At 36.9% G+C, this 16,980-nt stretch overlaps 1 protein-coding gene across 1 annotated transcript in view; it reads left to right on the plus strand.

Moving 5' to 3' along the window:
* Nucleotides 1-16,980, plus strand: part of LOC126175407 (aspartate aminotransferase, cytoplasmic) — a 77,766-nt gene that overhangs the window by 43,050 nt on the left and 17,736 nt on the right. Inside the window, exon 5 of the mRNA XM_049922201.1 lies at nt 13,767-13,917. Coding sequence (XP_049778158.1) covers nt 13,767-13,917 — 151 coding nt within the window. The remainder of the gene's footprint in view (nt 1-13,766; nt 13,918-16,980) is intronic.

Consider the following 16,980-nt stretch of genomic DNA (forward strand, 5'->3'; position numbering starts at 1 on the left):
GACTCATAGCTGCCCAGCCGAAGCTGCTAAGGATAGAAACTTGAAATTTGAAGAGGTTGTTGACCTTACCCTACCGGCATCAATGTTTCAAAATTCCACCCCAAAGGGGGTGAAATACTGGATGAAAGGACTTTTTGAAAATAAGTCGTTATTAAGGCAATTTTGAAGCTAGACCAACAAAAATTGTTTTTAGGTCAGAAATAAAGAAATATGTGACTCAGCAGTTTTGGAAATTTAACCCCTTTGGGGGTGAAATAGTCGATAAAAAATTATTTTGAGAATAAATAATTATTTAAGAACCATCAAAGTATTTTTGAAGTCACACATATGAAAATTGGTATTTGCTTTCTTGGTTAGAAATATAGAAAAGTGTGTTTCTTTGTTTTTGGAAATTCTATACCAAAAGTTCTGTGAAGTTATTTAATTACAAAAGCATTTCCATAGCTAAATATATGAAAATTTTATTTGGCTTCTGTGTTAGAAATAAAAAAACGTGTTTTGCTGTTTTTGGAATTCATCCAGAAAGGATGTGAAATAGGGGATGAAAATTTTTAAGAAAATATTCCATTATATTCTGTGAAAATTGGTATTCCAGTGCTCAGTTAGGTATAATGCAGTATGTGTCAGTGGATGAAAGTTTATATAGAAATATCACCACAAGAACACAGAAGGCATGGTGACCAAAAACCTTAGACTCTGTGACAAGAATCACTTTTTTGTCAGAAGTAAATTTGGAAAAGACCATGCTGCAATTGGTGAACAACATAAAAAGTTGATTAAAGGAAAACAAATAATAATAATAATCTGTGGAGACCGTGCAAGCAGGACAGCGGGTGCTAAGCTAGTACTACATATACTTATGGGAAATCAGAATTGAATAGCAATCATCAGCGGAGCTGAAAGTGCGTGTTTTATGTATATTAATGCAAAAACAATAAGCTGCCAGTTACAGAATAAAAGGCAGTTGCAGCATACAAATTGGATTCAGCATAAACTTAGAATCAGCCTATTGAAGAAGGCTGAAAATCCATAACACAACCAATAAAACACTACTACTATTATTATGAGGGCAGAATACACTTCTTCACCTTCATCCTAATAATAATAATAATAATAATAATAATAATAATAATAATAATAATAATAATAATAGAGGTGTTTTGCAGGATATGATTCCTGCAACCACCCTAGAAGGAAAACAAAGACAGAGGATGAGATGGTCAGATGAAGTTAATCGACACCTCATGTTCTGTTATTACCAAGCAACAAACCTAGGAACCAACACAACTGGATACAGATCACAAGTATACACAACATTTATTACCAGATACCCAGAATTAAAATTTTTAACAGAACGACGACTAGCTGATCAGATCCGTGTAATAATAAAAAAAAACAGGATACCCCAGTCAGAATTAGAAAACATCGAACAACAAGTACAACAAATACTAGAACAAAATAATGTACAATCAGAAGAAGAAGAAAATACAGTAACGGACTCAAACATCCCAGAGAAAACAAACAAAGAACAAAACACGTCAATTAAACAATCAGAGGAAAACGACATCTTAAGACAGCCACCAGAACAAGCACAAATAGAACACGAAGTGACACACATGTTAGATATAGAAGAAAAATTTCAGCTGGCATATATAGAATACAAAGAGACAAATACAGACATTAGACCATTCTTGCATAGACCACCAAATAACACAAAAGTCGAAACAACAATGACAACTATCAACACAATCATACACAACAAAATAAATGAAAACACAACTATGGAAGAGTTACAACTACTGGTTTATGTAGGAGCACTCACTACACTAAATATACACACTAGGCAGAGATCAGAACCAACCAACACACAGAAGAAACCCACAAAACCAGCATGGCAACACAGGCTACAGATCAGAATAGAAAAACTGAGAAAAGACATCGGACAGCTAACACAATTTATAAGAAATGAGATAACAGAGAAAAAAAAGGAAAAAGGTTAGGTAAAATCTCACAACAAGAAGCAATAGAGCAATTAGATGAAAAGAAGCAGAAATTACAAGCATTGGCCAAACGACTTAGAAGATACAAAAAAAAGTGAAAATAGAAGGAAACAAAACCAAACATTCAACACAAACCAAAAGAGATTTTACCAAACAATAGATAACATACACATTAAAATAGACAATCCACCAAACATAACATACATGGAACACTTCTGGAGCAACATATGGTCAAACCCGGTACAACATAACAGGCATGCACAGTGGATACAAGCAGAAACAGGCTCATACAAGATGATACCACAAATGCCTGAAGTGATAATTTTGCAACATGAAGTCACCCGAGCAATTAATTCTACTCACAATTGGAAAGCCCCTGGAAATGATAAAACAGCAAATTTCTGGCTAAAGAAGTTCACCTCAACACATTCACATCTAACTAAATTATTTAACAGTTACATTGCAGACCCATAGACATTCCCTGATACACTTATACATGGAATAACCTATCTGAAACCTAAAGATCAAGCAGACACAGCAAACCCAGCTAAATATCGCCCCATAACATGCCTACCAACAATCTACAAAATATTAACTTCAGTCATTACACAGAAATTAATGACACATACAACACAGAACAAAATTATAAATGAAGAACAAAAAGGCTGTTGCAAAGGAGCACGAGGATGTAAAGAGCAACTGATAATAGATGCAGAGGTGATATATCAAGCTAAAACTAAACAAAGGTCACTACACTATGCATACATTGATTACCAAAAAGCTTTTGATAGTGTAACCCACTCATGGTTACTACAGATATTGGAAATATACAAAGTAGATCTTAAATTGATACAGTTCCTAAACATAGTTATGAAAAACTGGAAAACCACACTTAATATCCAAACTAACTCTAATAATGTCACATCACAACCAATACAGATTAAGCGTGGAATATACCAAGGAGACTCATAAAGTCCTTTCTGGTTCTGTCTTGCTCTGAACCCACTATCCAACATGCTAAATAATACAAATTACGGATATAATATTACTGGAACATACCCACACAAAATCACACATTTACTATACATGGATGATATAAAACTACTGGCAGCAACCAATCAACAACTCAACCAATTACTAAAGATAACAGAAGTATTCAGCAATGATATAAATATGGCTTTTGGAACAGACAAATGTAAGAAAAATAGCATAGTCAAGGGAAAACACACTAAACAAGAAGATTACATATTGAATAACCACAGTGACTCCATAGAAGCGATGGAAAAAACAGGTGCCTATAAATATCTAGGATACAGACAAAAAATAGGAATAGATAATACAAATATTAAAGAAGAACTAAAAGAAAAATATAGACAAAGACTAACAAAAATACTGAAAACAGAATTGACAGCAAGAAACAAGACAAAAGCTATAAATACTTATGCTATACCAATATTGACCTACTCATTTGGAGTAGTGAAATGGAGTAACACGGACCTAGAAGCACTCAATACACTTACACGTTCACAATGCCACAAATATAGAATACATCACATACATCCAGCAACAGAAAGATTCACATTAAGCAGAAAGGAAGGAGGAAGGGGATTCATCGACATAAAAAACCTACATTATGGACAGGTAGACAATTTAAGAAAATTCTTTCTAGAACGAGCAGAAACTAGCAAAATACACAAAGCAATCACTCATATAAATACATCGGCTACACCACTGCAATTTCATAACCACTTCTACAACCCTTTAGATCACATAACATCAACAGATACGAAGAAAGTAAATTGGAAAAAGAAAACACTACATGGCAAGCACCCGTATCATCTATCACAGCCACACATCGATCAAGACGCATGCAACACATGGCTAAGAAAAGGCAATATATACAGTGAGACGGAAGGATTCATGATTGCAATACAGGATCAAACAATAAACACCAGATATTACACCAAGCATATTATTAGAGATTCCAATACCACAACAGATAAATGCAGACTTTGCAAACAACAAATAGAAACAGTAGATCACATCACAAGTGGATGTACAATACTAGCAAATATAGAATATCCCAGAAGAGTGACAATGTAGCAAAAATAATACATCAACAGCTTGCCTTACAACATAAACTTACAAAACAACACGTTCCCACATACAAGTATGCACCACAAAATGTACTGGAGAATGATGAATACAAATTATACTGGAACAGAACCATTATAACAGATAAAACAACACCACATAACAAACCTGACATCATAGTCACCAATAAAAAGAAGAAAGTAACACAACTAATCGAAATATCCATACCCAATACAACAAATATACAAAAGAAAATGGGAGAAAAAATTGAAAAATACATCCAACTGGCTGAGGAAGTCAAGGACATGTGGCATCAGGATAAAGTTGACATTATACCAATTATACTATCAACTACAGGAGTCATACCACACAATATCCACCAGTATATCAATGCAATACAGCTACATCCAAACTTATATATACAATTACAGAAATCCGTAATTATTGATACATGTTCAATTACCCAAAAGTTCCTAAATGCATTATAACATATACCGTACAGTTAAAAGGAAGTGACGCTTGATCAAGGTCCGCGTCACTTTCCATTTTTAACCAGACTTAACGTCTGAGAAAGTAAAGAAATAATAATAATAATCACCATAATCATCATCATGAACTATGCAGCATCTTAGATGAGCATTTGCGTGATTAACTTACCTTTGAGGAGGATGAAGTACTTGATTTATTCATGTGTAAGTGGGGTATGCACTTTGGTTTGATTAAAATTTCTTTTTAGTTAACACAGCATACTCAGTTCCTCCAATCAGAGCTCTCACTGTCACCCACCACTGTTGCTAACTTGCCTTAACAGAGCACCAGCTGACTTGAAGTACTAAAGCTGTGTGATTTACATGTGTAGTCATTGTTAGGCAGTGTCAGGTGTCTATTTAACTGTCACTACATGCAGTAAGCAAGAATGAACTTTGCTCACATTGGCAGTCCACTCTTTGTTTTATGAGCTTTAACCAATACACTATGAGAAATGCATGGTAAACACTGTGCTGTCTGACAGTATATTTACTCACAACCAGTTTCGATCATTGATCATCTCCACAGTGCTGGCACAAAAATGGGCACAAAGAGGAAATTGTGAATATCAACCACAAAATTACATTTTTATGAGAATTATGAGTCAGAAAAATTATGTATACTTATGAAATATATTGTGACAACTTCACATGTCATATGTGCTATTTAACCAGGAAAGATGCCTTAGCTGACTTGCAAACATCAGAAAACAATACTTCATGCCATAATATTAGCTCAAGCAAACAGAAAACATTGAAAAATGGAACCATGTCTCAGCAGTAAGTGCAAAGTATCAGTGCTCAGGCGCAACAATATCCAAGAGGTTAACACACAAGTGTCGATCAAAGTAGCTACAAGCCAGAGTCAGAGAAAAAGGTCAAAGAACAAGTACCAAAACATGGGTATACTATAGTACAGTCACAGAAAAATACACATGCACTACAATCACAACAAAGGAATACAATAAAAACAGATATAAATGTATTTGTATTCCTATTTTTCTTTTTGACTTCATTTCAATAAAGTATATTAAGTATTACAATAGGCACATGATGCTAACCATTTGCTGAAAACCATCGCAGCAAAAACATACTTAGTCATATACAGTAATATGCAATTAAATACACATATGGTGCTATTGCAATGTCTTGTGATAAAAACTAACTCACCATTAAATAAGACCTACATCATATGAAACTGTATGTAGGTATGCAATGCTGAAAAAATTATATTAGGCAATCCAGCTATCATAAATCATTCAAATTGGCAGCAGCCAGAGGTTTGAGAATACAAATAGTGTAACAAAATGAGGAGCTGCATACAGTATTATGTCATATAATAATCACATACCCCCCCATGAACCATGGACCTTGCCGTTGGTGGGGAGGCTTGCGTGCCTCAGCGATACAGATAGCCGTACCGTAGGTACAACCACAACGGAGGGGTATCTGTTGAGAGGTCAGACAAACGTGTGGTTCCTGAAGAGGGGCAGCAGCCTTTTCAGTAGTTGCAAGGGCAACAGTCTGGATGATTGACTGATCTGGCCTTGTAACAATAACCAAAACGGCCTTGCTGTGCTGGTACTGCGAACGGCTGAAAGCAAGGGGAAACTACGGCCGTAATTTTTCCCGAGGGCATGCAGCTTTACTGTATGATTAAACGATGATGGCGTCCTCTTGGGTAAAATATTCCGGAGGTAAAATAGTCCCCCATTCGGATCTCCGGGCGGGGACTACTCAAGAGGATGTCGTTATCAGGAGAAAGAAAACTGGCGTTCTACGGATCGGAGCATGGAATGTCAGATCCCTTAATCGGGCAGGTAGGTTAGAAAATTTAAAAAGGGAAATGGATAGATTAAAGTTAGATATAGTGGGAATTAGTGAAGTTCGATGGCAGGAGGAACAAGACTTCTGGTCAGGTGACTACAGGGTTATAAACACAAAGTCAAATAGGGGTAATGCAGGAGTAGGTTTAATAATGAATAGGAAAATAGGAATGCGGGTAAGTTACTACAAACAGCATAGTGAACGCATTATTGTGGCCAAGATAGATACGAAGCCCACACCTACTACAGTAGTACAAGTTTATATGCCAACTAGCTCTGCAGATGACGAAGAAATTGAAGAAATGTATGATGAAATAAAAAAAATTATTCAGATTGTGAAGGGAGACGAAAATTTAATAGTCATGGGTGACTGGAATTCGAGTGTAGGAAAAGGGAGAGAAGGAAACGTAGTAGGTGAATATGGATTGGGGCTAAGAAATGAAAGAGGAAGCCGCCTGGTAGAATTTTGCACAGAGCACAACTTAATCATAGCTAACACTTGGTTTAAGAATCATGATAGAAGGTTGTATACATGGAAGAACCCTGGAGATACTAAAAGGTATCAGATAGATTATATAATGGTAAGACAGAGATTTAGGAACCAGGTTTTAAATTGTAAGACATTTCCAGGGGCAGATGTGGACTCTGACAACAATCTATTGGTTATGACCTGTAGATTAAAACTGAAGAAACTGCAAAAAGTTGGGAATTTTAGGAGATGGGACCTGGATAAACTGAAAGAACCAGGGGTTGTACAGAGTTTCAGGGAGAGCATAAGGAAACAATTGACAGGAATGGGGGAAAGAAATACAGTATAAGAAGAATGGGTAGCTTTGAGGGATGAAGTAGTGAAGGCAGCAGAGGATGAAGTAGGTAAAAAGACGAGGGCTAGTAGAAATCCTTGGGTAACAGAAGAAATATTGAATTTAATTGATGAAAGGAGAAAATATAAAAATGCAGTAAATGAAGCAGGCAAAAAGGAATACAAACGTCTCAAAAATGAGATTGACAGAAAGTGCAAAATGGCTAAGCAGGGATGGCTAGAGGACAAATGTAAGGATGTAGAGGCTTATCTCACTAGGGGTAAGATAGATACTGCCTACAGGAAAATTAAAGAGACCTTTGGAGATAAGAGAACCACTTGTATGAACATCAAGAGCTCAGATGGAAACCCAGTTCTAAGCAAAGAAGGGAAAGCAGAAAGGTGGAAGGAGTATATAGAGGGTCTATACAAGGGCGATGTACTTGAGGACAATATTATGGAAAGGGAAGAGGATGTAGATGAAGATGAAATGGGAGATACGATACTGCGTGAAGAGTTTGACAGAGCACTGAAAGACCTGAGTCGAAACAAGGCCCCCGGAGTAGACAACATTCCATTGGAACTACTGACGGCCTTGGGAGAGCCAGTCCTGACAAAACTCTACCATCTGGTGAGCAAGATGTATGAGACAGGTGAAATACCCTCAGACTTCAAGAAGAATATAATAATTCCAATCCCAAAGAAAGCAGGTGTTGACAGATGTGAAAATTACCGAACAATCAGTTTAATAAGCCACAGCTGCAAAATACCAACACGAATTCTTTACAGACGAATGGAAAAACTAGTAGAAGCCAACCTCGGGGAAGATCAGTTTGGATTCCGTAGAAATACTGGAACACGTGAGGCAATACTGACCTTACGACTTATCTTAGAAGAAAGATTAAGGAAAGGCAAACCGACGTTTCTAGCGTTTGTAGACTTAGAGAAAGCTTTTGACAATGTTAACTGGAATACTCTCTTTCAAATTCTAAAGGTGGCAGGGGTAAAATACAGGGAGCGAAAGGTTATTTACAATTTGTACAGAAACCAGATGGCAGTTATAAGAGTCGAGGGACATGAAAGGGAAGCAGTGGTGGGGAAGGGAGTAAGACAGGGTTGTAGCCTCTCCCCGATGTTATTCAATCTGTATATTGAGCAAGCAGTAAAAGAAACAAAAGAAAATTTCGGAGTAGGTATTAAAATCCATGGAGAAGAAATAAAAACTTTGAGGTTTGCCAATGACATTGTAATTCTGTCAGAGACAGCAAAGGACTTGGAAGAGCAGTTGAACGGAATGGATGGTGTCTTGAAGGGAGGTTATAAGATGAACATCAACAAAAGCAAAACGAGGATAATGGAATGTAGTCGAATTAAGTCGGGTGATGTTGAGGGTATTAGATTAGGAAATGAGACACTTAAAGTAGTAAAGGAGTTTTGCTATTTGGGGAGCAAAATAACTGATGATGGTCGAAGTAGAGAGGATATAAAATGTAGACTGGCAATGGCAAGGAAAGCGTTTCTGAAGAAGAGAAATTTGTTAACATCGAGTATAGATTTAAGTGTCAGGAAGTCGTTTCTGAAAGTATTTGTATGGAGTGTAGCCATGTATGGAAGTGAAACATGGACGGTAAATAGTTTGGACAAGAAGAGGATAGAAGCTTTTGAAATGTGGTGCTACAGAAGAATGCTGAAGATTAGATGGGTAGATCACATACCTAATGAGGAAGTATTGAATAGGATTGGGGAGAAGAGAAGTTTGTGGCACAACTTGACCAGAAGAAGGGATCGGTTGGTAGGACATGTTCTGAGGCATCAAGGCACCACCAATTTAGTATTGGAGGGCAGCGTGGAGGGTAAAAATCGTAGGGGGAGACCAAGAGATGAATACACTAAGCAGATTCTGAAGGATGTAGGTTGCAGTAGGTACTGGGAGATGAAGAAGCTTGCACAGGATAGAGTAGCATGGAGAGCTGCGTCAAACCAGTCTCAGGACTGAAGACCACAACAAACAACAATAATCACATGATACTGTTAAAAAAATTGAAGCCAAAGATTTGATTAGAACAACACCATAATAAAAAATGTGCATAGATAAGCAATGTTAAAATACTATGAGAAACAATAACCACTAAAATGAGAGAGCATGAAAACCAAACAGTAACCAAAACAATTCCAATGTCAAGTCCATATCAGAAGTTCAGGATTAAAAGTAGTGTAACCAATTGTGATATCAAGACTAAAATCAGTTACAATAGTGTCATACAGAAACTGTAATTATTCATATATTACATGTGTGCAGTTCAGAAACCATTAAGTAAAAGTGTGAGGTCACTCAACCTCGGTATCTGTACAGCTTTTCAGAGAAAGCTTAAGAAATGTTAATTGGGGAGGTGTATATAATGAGCCAAATGCTAATGATAAATGTAACATATTTCTTGATAAATTTATAACCCTTTTTGAACATTGTTTCCCAAAGAAAATTACTAAATGCAACACCACACACTTTTCAAAGAAACCTTGGATTACTACAGGCATTAAAGTGTCTTCAGAAAGGAAAAGAAAACTCTATGAGACAGCAAGAACTAGTAAAGAGCCAGAAGTAGTTTTACACTATAAAAATTATTGTAACATACTGAGAAAAGTTGTAAGGAAATCAAGAAAGATGTATGTTATAGAAGAAATAAACAACTCTGGCACTAAATCAAATCAGTATGGAATGTTGTTAGGAGGGATACAGGAAAAGTAACCACTGGGGTAGGTAGTATTACTATTAAAGAGAACAAGACCATTCTAACCAACAATACACAAGTAGCTAATGTATTTAACAACCATTTCTTAAGTGTAGGAGAAGAAATTGGTGAGAACAGTTCAAAAGAAAAAGCCAGGCAGTACATGGAAGTCTGTTTTGAAAACAATTTAGTCAGATTAACTTTCACCTAACAACCTCTTGTGAAATAAGTAAAATTATTACATCTTTGAAAAATAAATGTTCTGTTGGAGTAGATGACATGTCTAATAAGATATTAAAATGATGTGGAGCAATTACAGCTGATGTCACATATGTAATGCATCACTAACTCAAGGTATTTTCCCAGACAGGTTAAAATATGCCATAGTCGGGCCTCTCTACAAAATGGGGGACACCACAGATGTCAATAATTATCGGCCAGTATCCTTGCTTACAGCATTTTCAAATATCTTCGAGAGAGTAATGTACTCAAGAATGGTTAGCCATCTCAACAGTAATGGGATACTTAGGAAATCACAGTTCGGATTTCAAAAATGCTGTTCCACAGAGAGAGCAATATACAATTTCACTGTCCACATAATAGTCTTTAAATAGTAAAATGTCACCAATAGGAATTTTCCGTGACTTGTCCAAAGTATTTGATTGTGTGAACCATGACATTATGTTACAGGAATTAAAATTCCATGGTATAAATGGAATAACATATGAATGGTTTGTCATACCTACAGAACAGGAAGGAAAAAAGTTTCCTTGTATGTGTCAACTGATTTAAATAAGTTTGCCACTTCATCTAACAGAGGTGAAATGACATTAGGTGTTCCGCAGGTTTCAATCATGTGTCCCCTTCTGTTCTTGATATATGTGAACGGCCTCCCTTCCTGTCTGAAACAGGAAGCTGAACTGACACTGTTTGCTGATGATAGAAGCATCATTATTAATCCAGTAAAAGAAACTCCAATTGAAAATGATACAAATAAGGTCTTTGGAAAAGTCATTAATTGGTTTTCTGCAAATGGGCTTGCTCTAATCTTTGAAAAAACACACTACATCTGCTGTAAAAAGTACAGTTCCTTCAATAAATACATCAACAGAAGTCATTAGACGGGGTAGAGCATACTAAGTTTTTGCGTGTACATATAGATGAGAATCTTAATTGGAAAATTCATACTTTGGATCTTCTAAAGCAACACTTGACATTTAAACAAAAAGTATTCACTGCTCAAAAGAAAGTGGTTAGAATAATGTGTGGGGTTCATAGTTGCACATCTTGTAGACACACACACACACACACACACACACACACACACACACACACACACACACACACACACACATATATTTTACTCAGATTTATCTACACTCCCCCCCTCCCTCTCCCCCTTCCCCGTTCTCTCTTTTTAAACTCTGACTTTTACTTCACAGCTGGCTTACTGGTATATGATAAGAGATGGATGTGTTTTGTGATAGATAGTCATTGTCAGATTCCATGTTCAGATAACTGGTAAAATAGTTTAATAAAGTTGTTTAGGGATGGACAGTAGTGTCACACATGTTGTAATATATGAATAATTACAGCTTCTGTATGACACTCTGAGAAGCAATTTTAGCCTTGGTGTTTCATTTGGTTACGCTATGTTTAATCCTCGACTTCTGATACGGACTTGACACTGGAATTGTTTTAGTTGCTGTTTGGTTTTTATGCTCTCTGCTTTTAGTAGTTACTGATTATCATTGTGTTGTAACATTATATATCTATGCAAATTTTGTGCAGTATGCAGCTCCTCATTTTGTTAACACTATTTGTATCCTCAGACCTCTGGCTGCTGCCAGTTTGAATGATTCGTGGTAGTTGTATTGTCTAATATAATTTTTTGCAACATTGTATACGTATGTAGAATTTTACATGATATAGGTCTTAATGTTCAGTTAGTTTTTAACCATGTGTGGCATTGCAATAGCATCACGTGTCTGTTTTATTGCATATTATTGTATGCGACTATGTATGATTACTTGCTATTGTTTTGAAATAAAGTGAAAAAGAAAAATAGGATTAAAAAATACATTTATATCTGTTTTTATTGTATTCCTTTTATTATAATTGTAGTGCATGTATATTTTTCTGTGACTATAGTATAGTGTACATGGTTTGCTACTTGTTCTTCGACTCTGGCTTGTAGCTCCTTTGATCAACACTTGTGTGTTAACCTACTGGATATTGTTGTGCCTGAGCACTGGTGCTTTGCACTTACTGCTGACATATGGTTTCATTTTTCAATGTTTTCTGTTTGCTTGAGCTGGTATTATGGCATGAAGTGTCGTTTTCTGATGACATGGAAGTTGTCACATTATTTTTTATTAGTGCACATCATGTTCATAAGTAATTTTTCTAACTAATAATTCTCATGAAAATGTAATTTGTGTTGATATTCACAGTTCTCACTTTGTTCCCATTTGTGTGCCAGCACTGTGAAGATGATCAACGATTGAAACTGGTTGTGAATAAATGTATTGTAAGGCAGCACAGTGTTTACCATGCGTTTCTCAGAGTATATCAATGCTGATGACAGTTGCCTGAAAAAAAATTTTTTGACCGATACGCAGTGGAACAGCACTGTAGCAGTACATGACAAATGTCAAATAAGTTGTTTTAATGAGCGTGTTGCAGATAAATGGCAGCAGAACTATATAATTGGCTAACGGCCCTCCCCCCCCCCCCCCCCCACTTAACCCCCCCCCCCCCCCAAAAAAAAATTCGTTGCCTCTAACATCATGTAAATAATGTTTTAATTTAGTTTATAATGTGGCATGTAAAAGTAGTTTCTAAAACCTGTTTCTTTGTGTTGTGTTCTTTGGTTCATACCATGAAGGTTTTGTCACACAACAGTGTAGGAAAAGTGATGAGATGCAAGAATGTTCTGGCATATCCAGTTGCACTCTAATATCAAGGTCCTTTGCATGCAACAGGCACATGTAATGTTCAGTGCTAGAAAGATTTGTGCAAGAGTTTAATAGCCAAGGAGCACACAGCACAAAAAACATGAAAAACTCGACAGCAATGTGCAGCTATGCATCTTACTGTTAATCCACCCCCTACTGGTCACCATCGCCATCCTTTTCTCTCTCCCAGCCACCCAAAGAGCAACCATGCAATGTGCTCCCTGAAGTAGGCTTCTTCGACAATTTTTATTTAATTCCAGAGTTGTCCTCTTTCTTAAAACCATTTGTTATCTTTCCAGGTTAAGTAAGTATCCACTAGTTATGAAAACTGTCATTTGTGCCTCCTTATGTTGTGTGTCTGTTGGTTAATGCCCACAAGTATCTGTTCTATCTTCATTTGGTTTTAATTGCATTTACTGTGCCTATATATCAAATAGCTTCTATTTTAAATTCTTACCTACTGTTTCGAATTGTATTTTATAAATCTATGCTCCTCCCTTCACTTACTTTCCTTTACTACTGTACTAGTTCTGCCATAGATAATTTCACATTCTCCATTGCATATCACTAGTAATATAGTGTTTTTGGCTTTTTCTGAAATGACAGATAAATCTTAATCCTACTGCCTTTTCTGCCAGTGTTTCATTTATATTTCATTTTTATTTGTTTGTATAATTCCGTATTCACTATTCAGATGTTCAAAATGCAGTCTTTCAAAAAATTAGTGGCATTATTAATTCTGTACAGTTTTTGTCAGCTGTAATTTTATCAAACAACTTAAACTCTTCCGCTCTAAGTAATTTATAAGGATGATCTTTTTTGTTATTGCAGGAAAAGAAACTTTTTCCATTTTTTGACTCTGCGTACCAAGGCTTTGCTTCTGGAGATCCTGATAAAGATGCGTGGGCTGTTCGTTACTTTGCTCAGCAAGGCTTTGAATTTGTGTGTGCCCAATCATTTGCCAAAAACTTTGGCCTGTATAGTGAGTATAAAGTATACTTTATTTAACGTTTGTTTTCAATTCACATTGAATGGTATTGCTTGTATTTAAAATTTTGAACTTTTAAATTAAAAATCAGTTTTTGTCATGTACTAGGAAGAAAAATGTTTTCTGATCCTAATCACCTTCTTCTTGATTATTGAGACTAAGTTCCTTTGCATTTAACCTAAATGTCAATAGCAAGACATTTGTTGTTGCTGTTGTTGTTGGTTGTTGTTGTTGATCACACATTGTTGGCATTTTCTGTATTTGTCGTCAGTTTTGAACTATGAGTTGCCCTTTGTTTCTCAACACGCTGTTTTCTCTAGTCTATATCTTTTTGTCTAGTTCTCCTTTTGTACATTACTTACCTTAAATATTCCAGTCACGATTTTGTTACTACGTCCTGCATCTTGTTTTGGTGTGTTGTTTGCGAGATACATTGCCGTTTGTCCACATGAAACCACTTCATTGTACTGTTGTTTTCCTTCAAATTATCTGTTGTTGTGGATTATTTATTGATTTTTCACTGATTTTGTTAGCCATTAGTTTTCTTTGGGAATTGCAGTTTGTCAAATTTACCATTTGAATTGTGCACAGAAATTAATTAGGCTGTGCTTGTGTCTGACTTTATCAAATTTCTTTCTGACTTAGCCATAGGGCTAGAGTGTTTGTCAAGAACATGCTGCAAGACAGTGTTGTCTCCAGTGATGTGAAGTTTTGTAATTGATATCTGGCCTAGATACAGTTGACTTCAAATGGCAGATTCTTTCACTGCTTTCAGTCTTTCTCCAAATCCAACCATCATTTTTACTTTTGATAAGTTGTTGGATTTAATTCAGTTCTATAAAGGAGATTAGAAAATCTATGGTTTTGGCCCTTAATTAAATCACTGTTCTCTCTTCTCATCTGAGTGTCATTAGATGGAGCAACTGGCATTTAATCTAATGGACATTGTTTCACTAGATCACTTTAACAAATTTTATTTCTCTAAACAATGTTGTGAACTTTCATGATATCCAAAATAGTGAAACATTGCTTTTCTTGTGCTCATTTTACTTCCCTGACTGAATCAAACAATCTCTCTCTGAAACTGCATGTGGTAAAGAAAGAGCACATGTTGTGTAGGTTTTGGATGTTGTGTAAACTTAGCAGTTTACTTAGGCCCAAGAGTATGCATTCAGCGTAAAGAATTTTTAAAAATTTTATCATGATAAAGGTAAATGGAGAACAGGAAAATAATTATGAATAGTAGAAGCTTCACTCCTCAATTCGTCACATATTACATGAACAGCATTTGCTAATTTAATTCAGGCAGTTGGAATACATTTGAAAGGTAGAGCTCTCAAACAGGCAAAAAACCAGAGTTGCAAGTTTTGACTGTGTATGTAGGATCCCTTCTTTTTCCCTATTTTTGTTTTGTTGTAACTTCCTTTGCATGCTTAATGGTTCTTTAGCGGATACAGGAGCGAGGAACAGATGCAGTTCATTGGCAGAGAATTCAGATATTAATTTATTTACATCTAATATCAAATAGTAAAAATAATACAGTAGTTGCAACATCAGTTGCTAACAGTAGATGTGAATGTCGATATATATATATACAGATATAAAGATTTGCAGTTCGATGACTACTCCGTAGATGACACGCCCTGTCTGTAAATGTTCCTAAGTGGCAGAAACTCAAAATGAGGGCTCTGTGCATCGATATTTGAGCTTAAATAGACCTGACACTGGAGCTCCGGATAGCAGATGCTCGCAGTCTTTGTTAGTAGCTCAGTCGTTTCCGGCAGGTAGTGCCCTCATACCGCCATGGCTGCTGCAGGAATAGCAGTGTGCATGTCTTAAAGTGTGACCCTCTGAATGGCGGATGGTACCGCACCCTCCCTGCCTAACTTTGTGGGTATGGTATGGGGGGAGGCCAGTGCCATAGAAAATCATGAGGCTGGTTGCTTGGCTGGCTGCAGAGAGATCAACCTGCATCCCAGTATCGCACCTTGTGAGTGCCAGGGAAACTGCCCCAGAAAACCAGGCACAAGATACATATGAAAGCACAGGGTGCTGGTGATTAGCTGTGGCAACAACGTCGATGTCCAAGGGAGAGGTGACCTGGGGTGTTGATGGCAACTGTATCACAGGTGGGCCGGCATCAACACCCATTGGTGAGACGGCTTGGTAAGCTGTCTAGGAAGCTGCATTGTGACAGCCAAACATGGCTGCATTGTGACAGCCAAACATGGCTGCATTGTGACGGCCAGACATGGCTGCGTCACGGCCGCCGAACATTGTGCAATGAAGAAATCTGAAACAGTTTGACCTATGGCAGGATCACTGAATTCATGGAGCCGTAGCTGATTTTGGTGGTGCTGGTGCATGCCTGCACTGCTGTGAATAGTATACTGCACTCTACCAGCTCATCTAAGGACAGCACCTGATTCCCATAAATGTGGCTTCTTGTCACATGATATTGAACTCCGACGTTTGAGTGAAACTTCATAGTGAGGCTGGAAGCTGGACGAGAGCGGTAAGGATGAAGCAAATGCAGCAAACCAATGGCATCTCCCATGCAAACGTACTGCCAGCGAAATGTCAGGAGGAGGCAAAGTTTGATATGAACTCAGAAACATCAGTGAGCGATCTTAAAGTGAATGTGAAGCTTGAAGTTTCAACATTTGTGGCTTGAATGTTTGACAAAAACTTTCCATTAGACTGTGGTGAGAATGGTGTTGTGCAGACATGCTGTATTCCATTTTATTTGAAAAATTGTGAGAATTCCTTTGAAGAAAATTGAGGTCCATTGTCAGAAACAATTCTTTGTGTCAAGCCTTGGAGAGAAAATACAAAAGCAAGTACCTTCATGGTGCTGGCAGCATTCATCAAATATATTGGAATAACAAAAGGGTATTTGCTATAGGCATGAGCAACCAAAGAGGCAGCAAAGTCTATATGCCATGACAGCCACCAAAATCGAAGAACTAGTAGTAGGAAAACTATCCATGTTGTTTTGGGCTTCGATCTCTAAATGGAAACGCAACAGTTCATCCTGATCAAATACTGGATCGGGGC

This window comes from Schistocerca cancellata, chromosome 3, assembly GCF_023864275.1.
Source record: "Schistocerca cancellata isolate TAMUIC-IGC-003103 chromosome 3, iqSchCanc2.1, whole genome shotgun sequence".
NCBI classification, from domain to species: domain Eukaryota; kingdom Metazoa; phylum Arthropoda; class Insecta; order Orthoptera; family Acrididae; genus Schistocerca; species Schistocerca cancellata.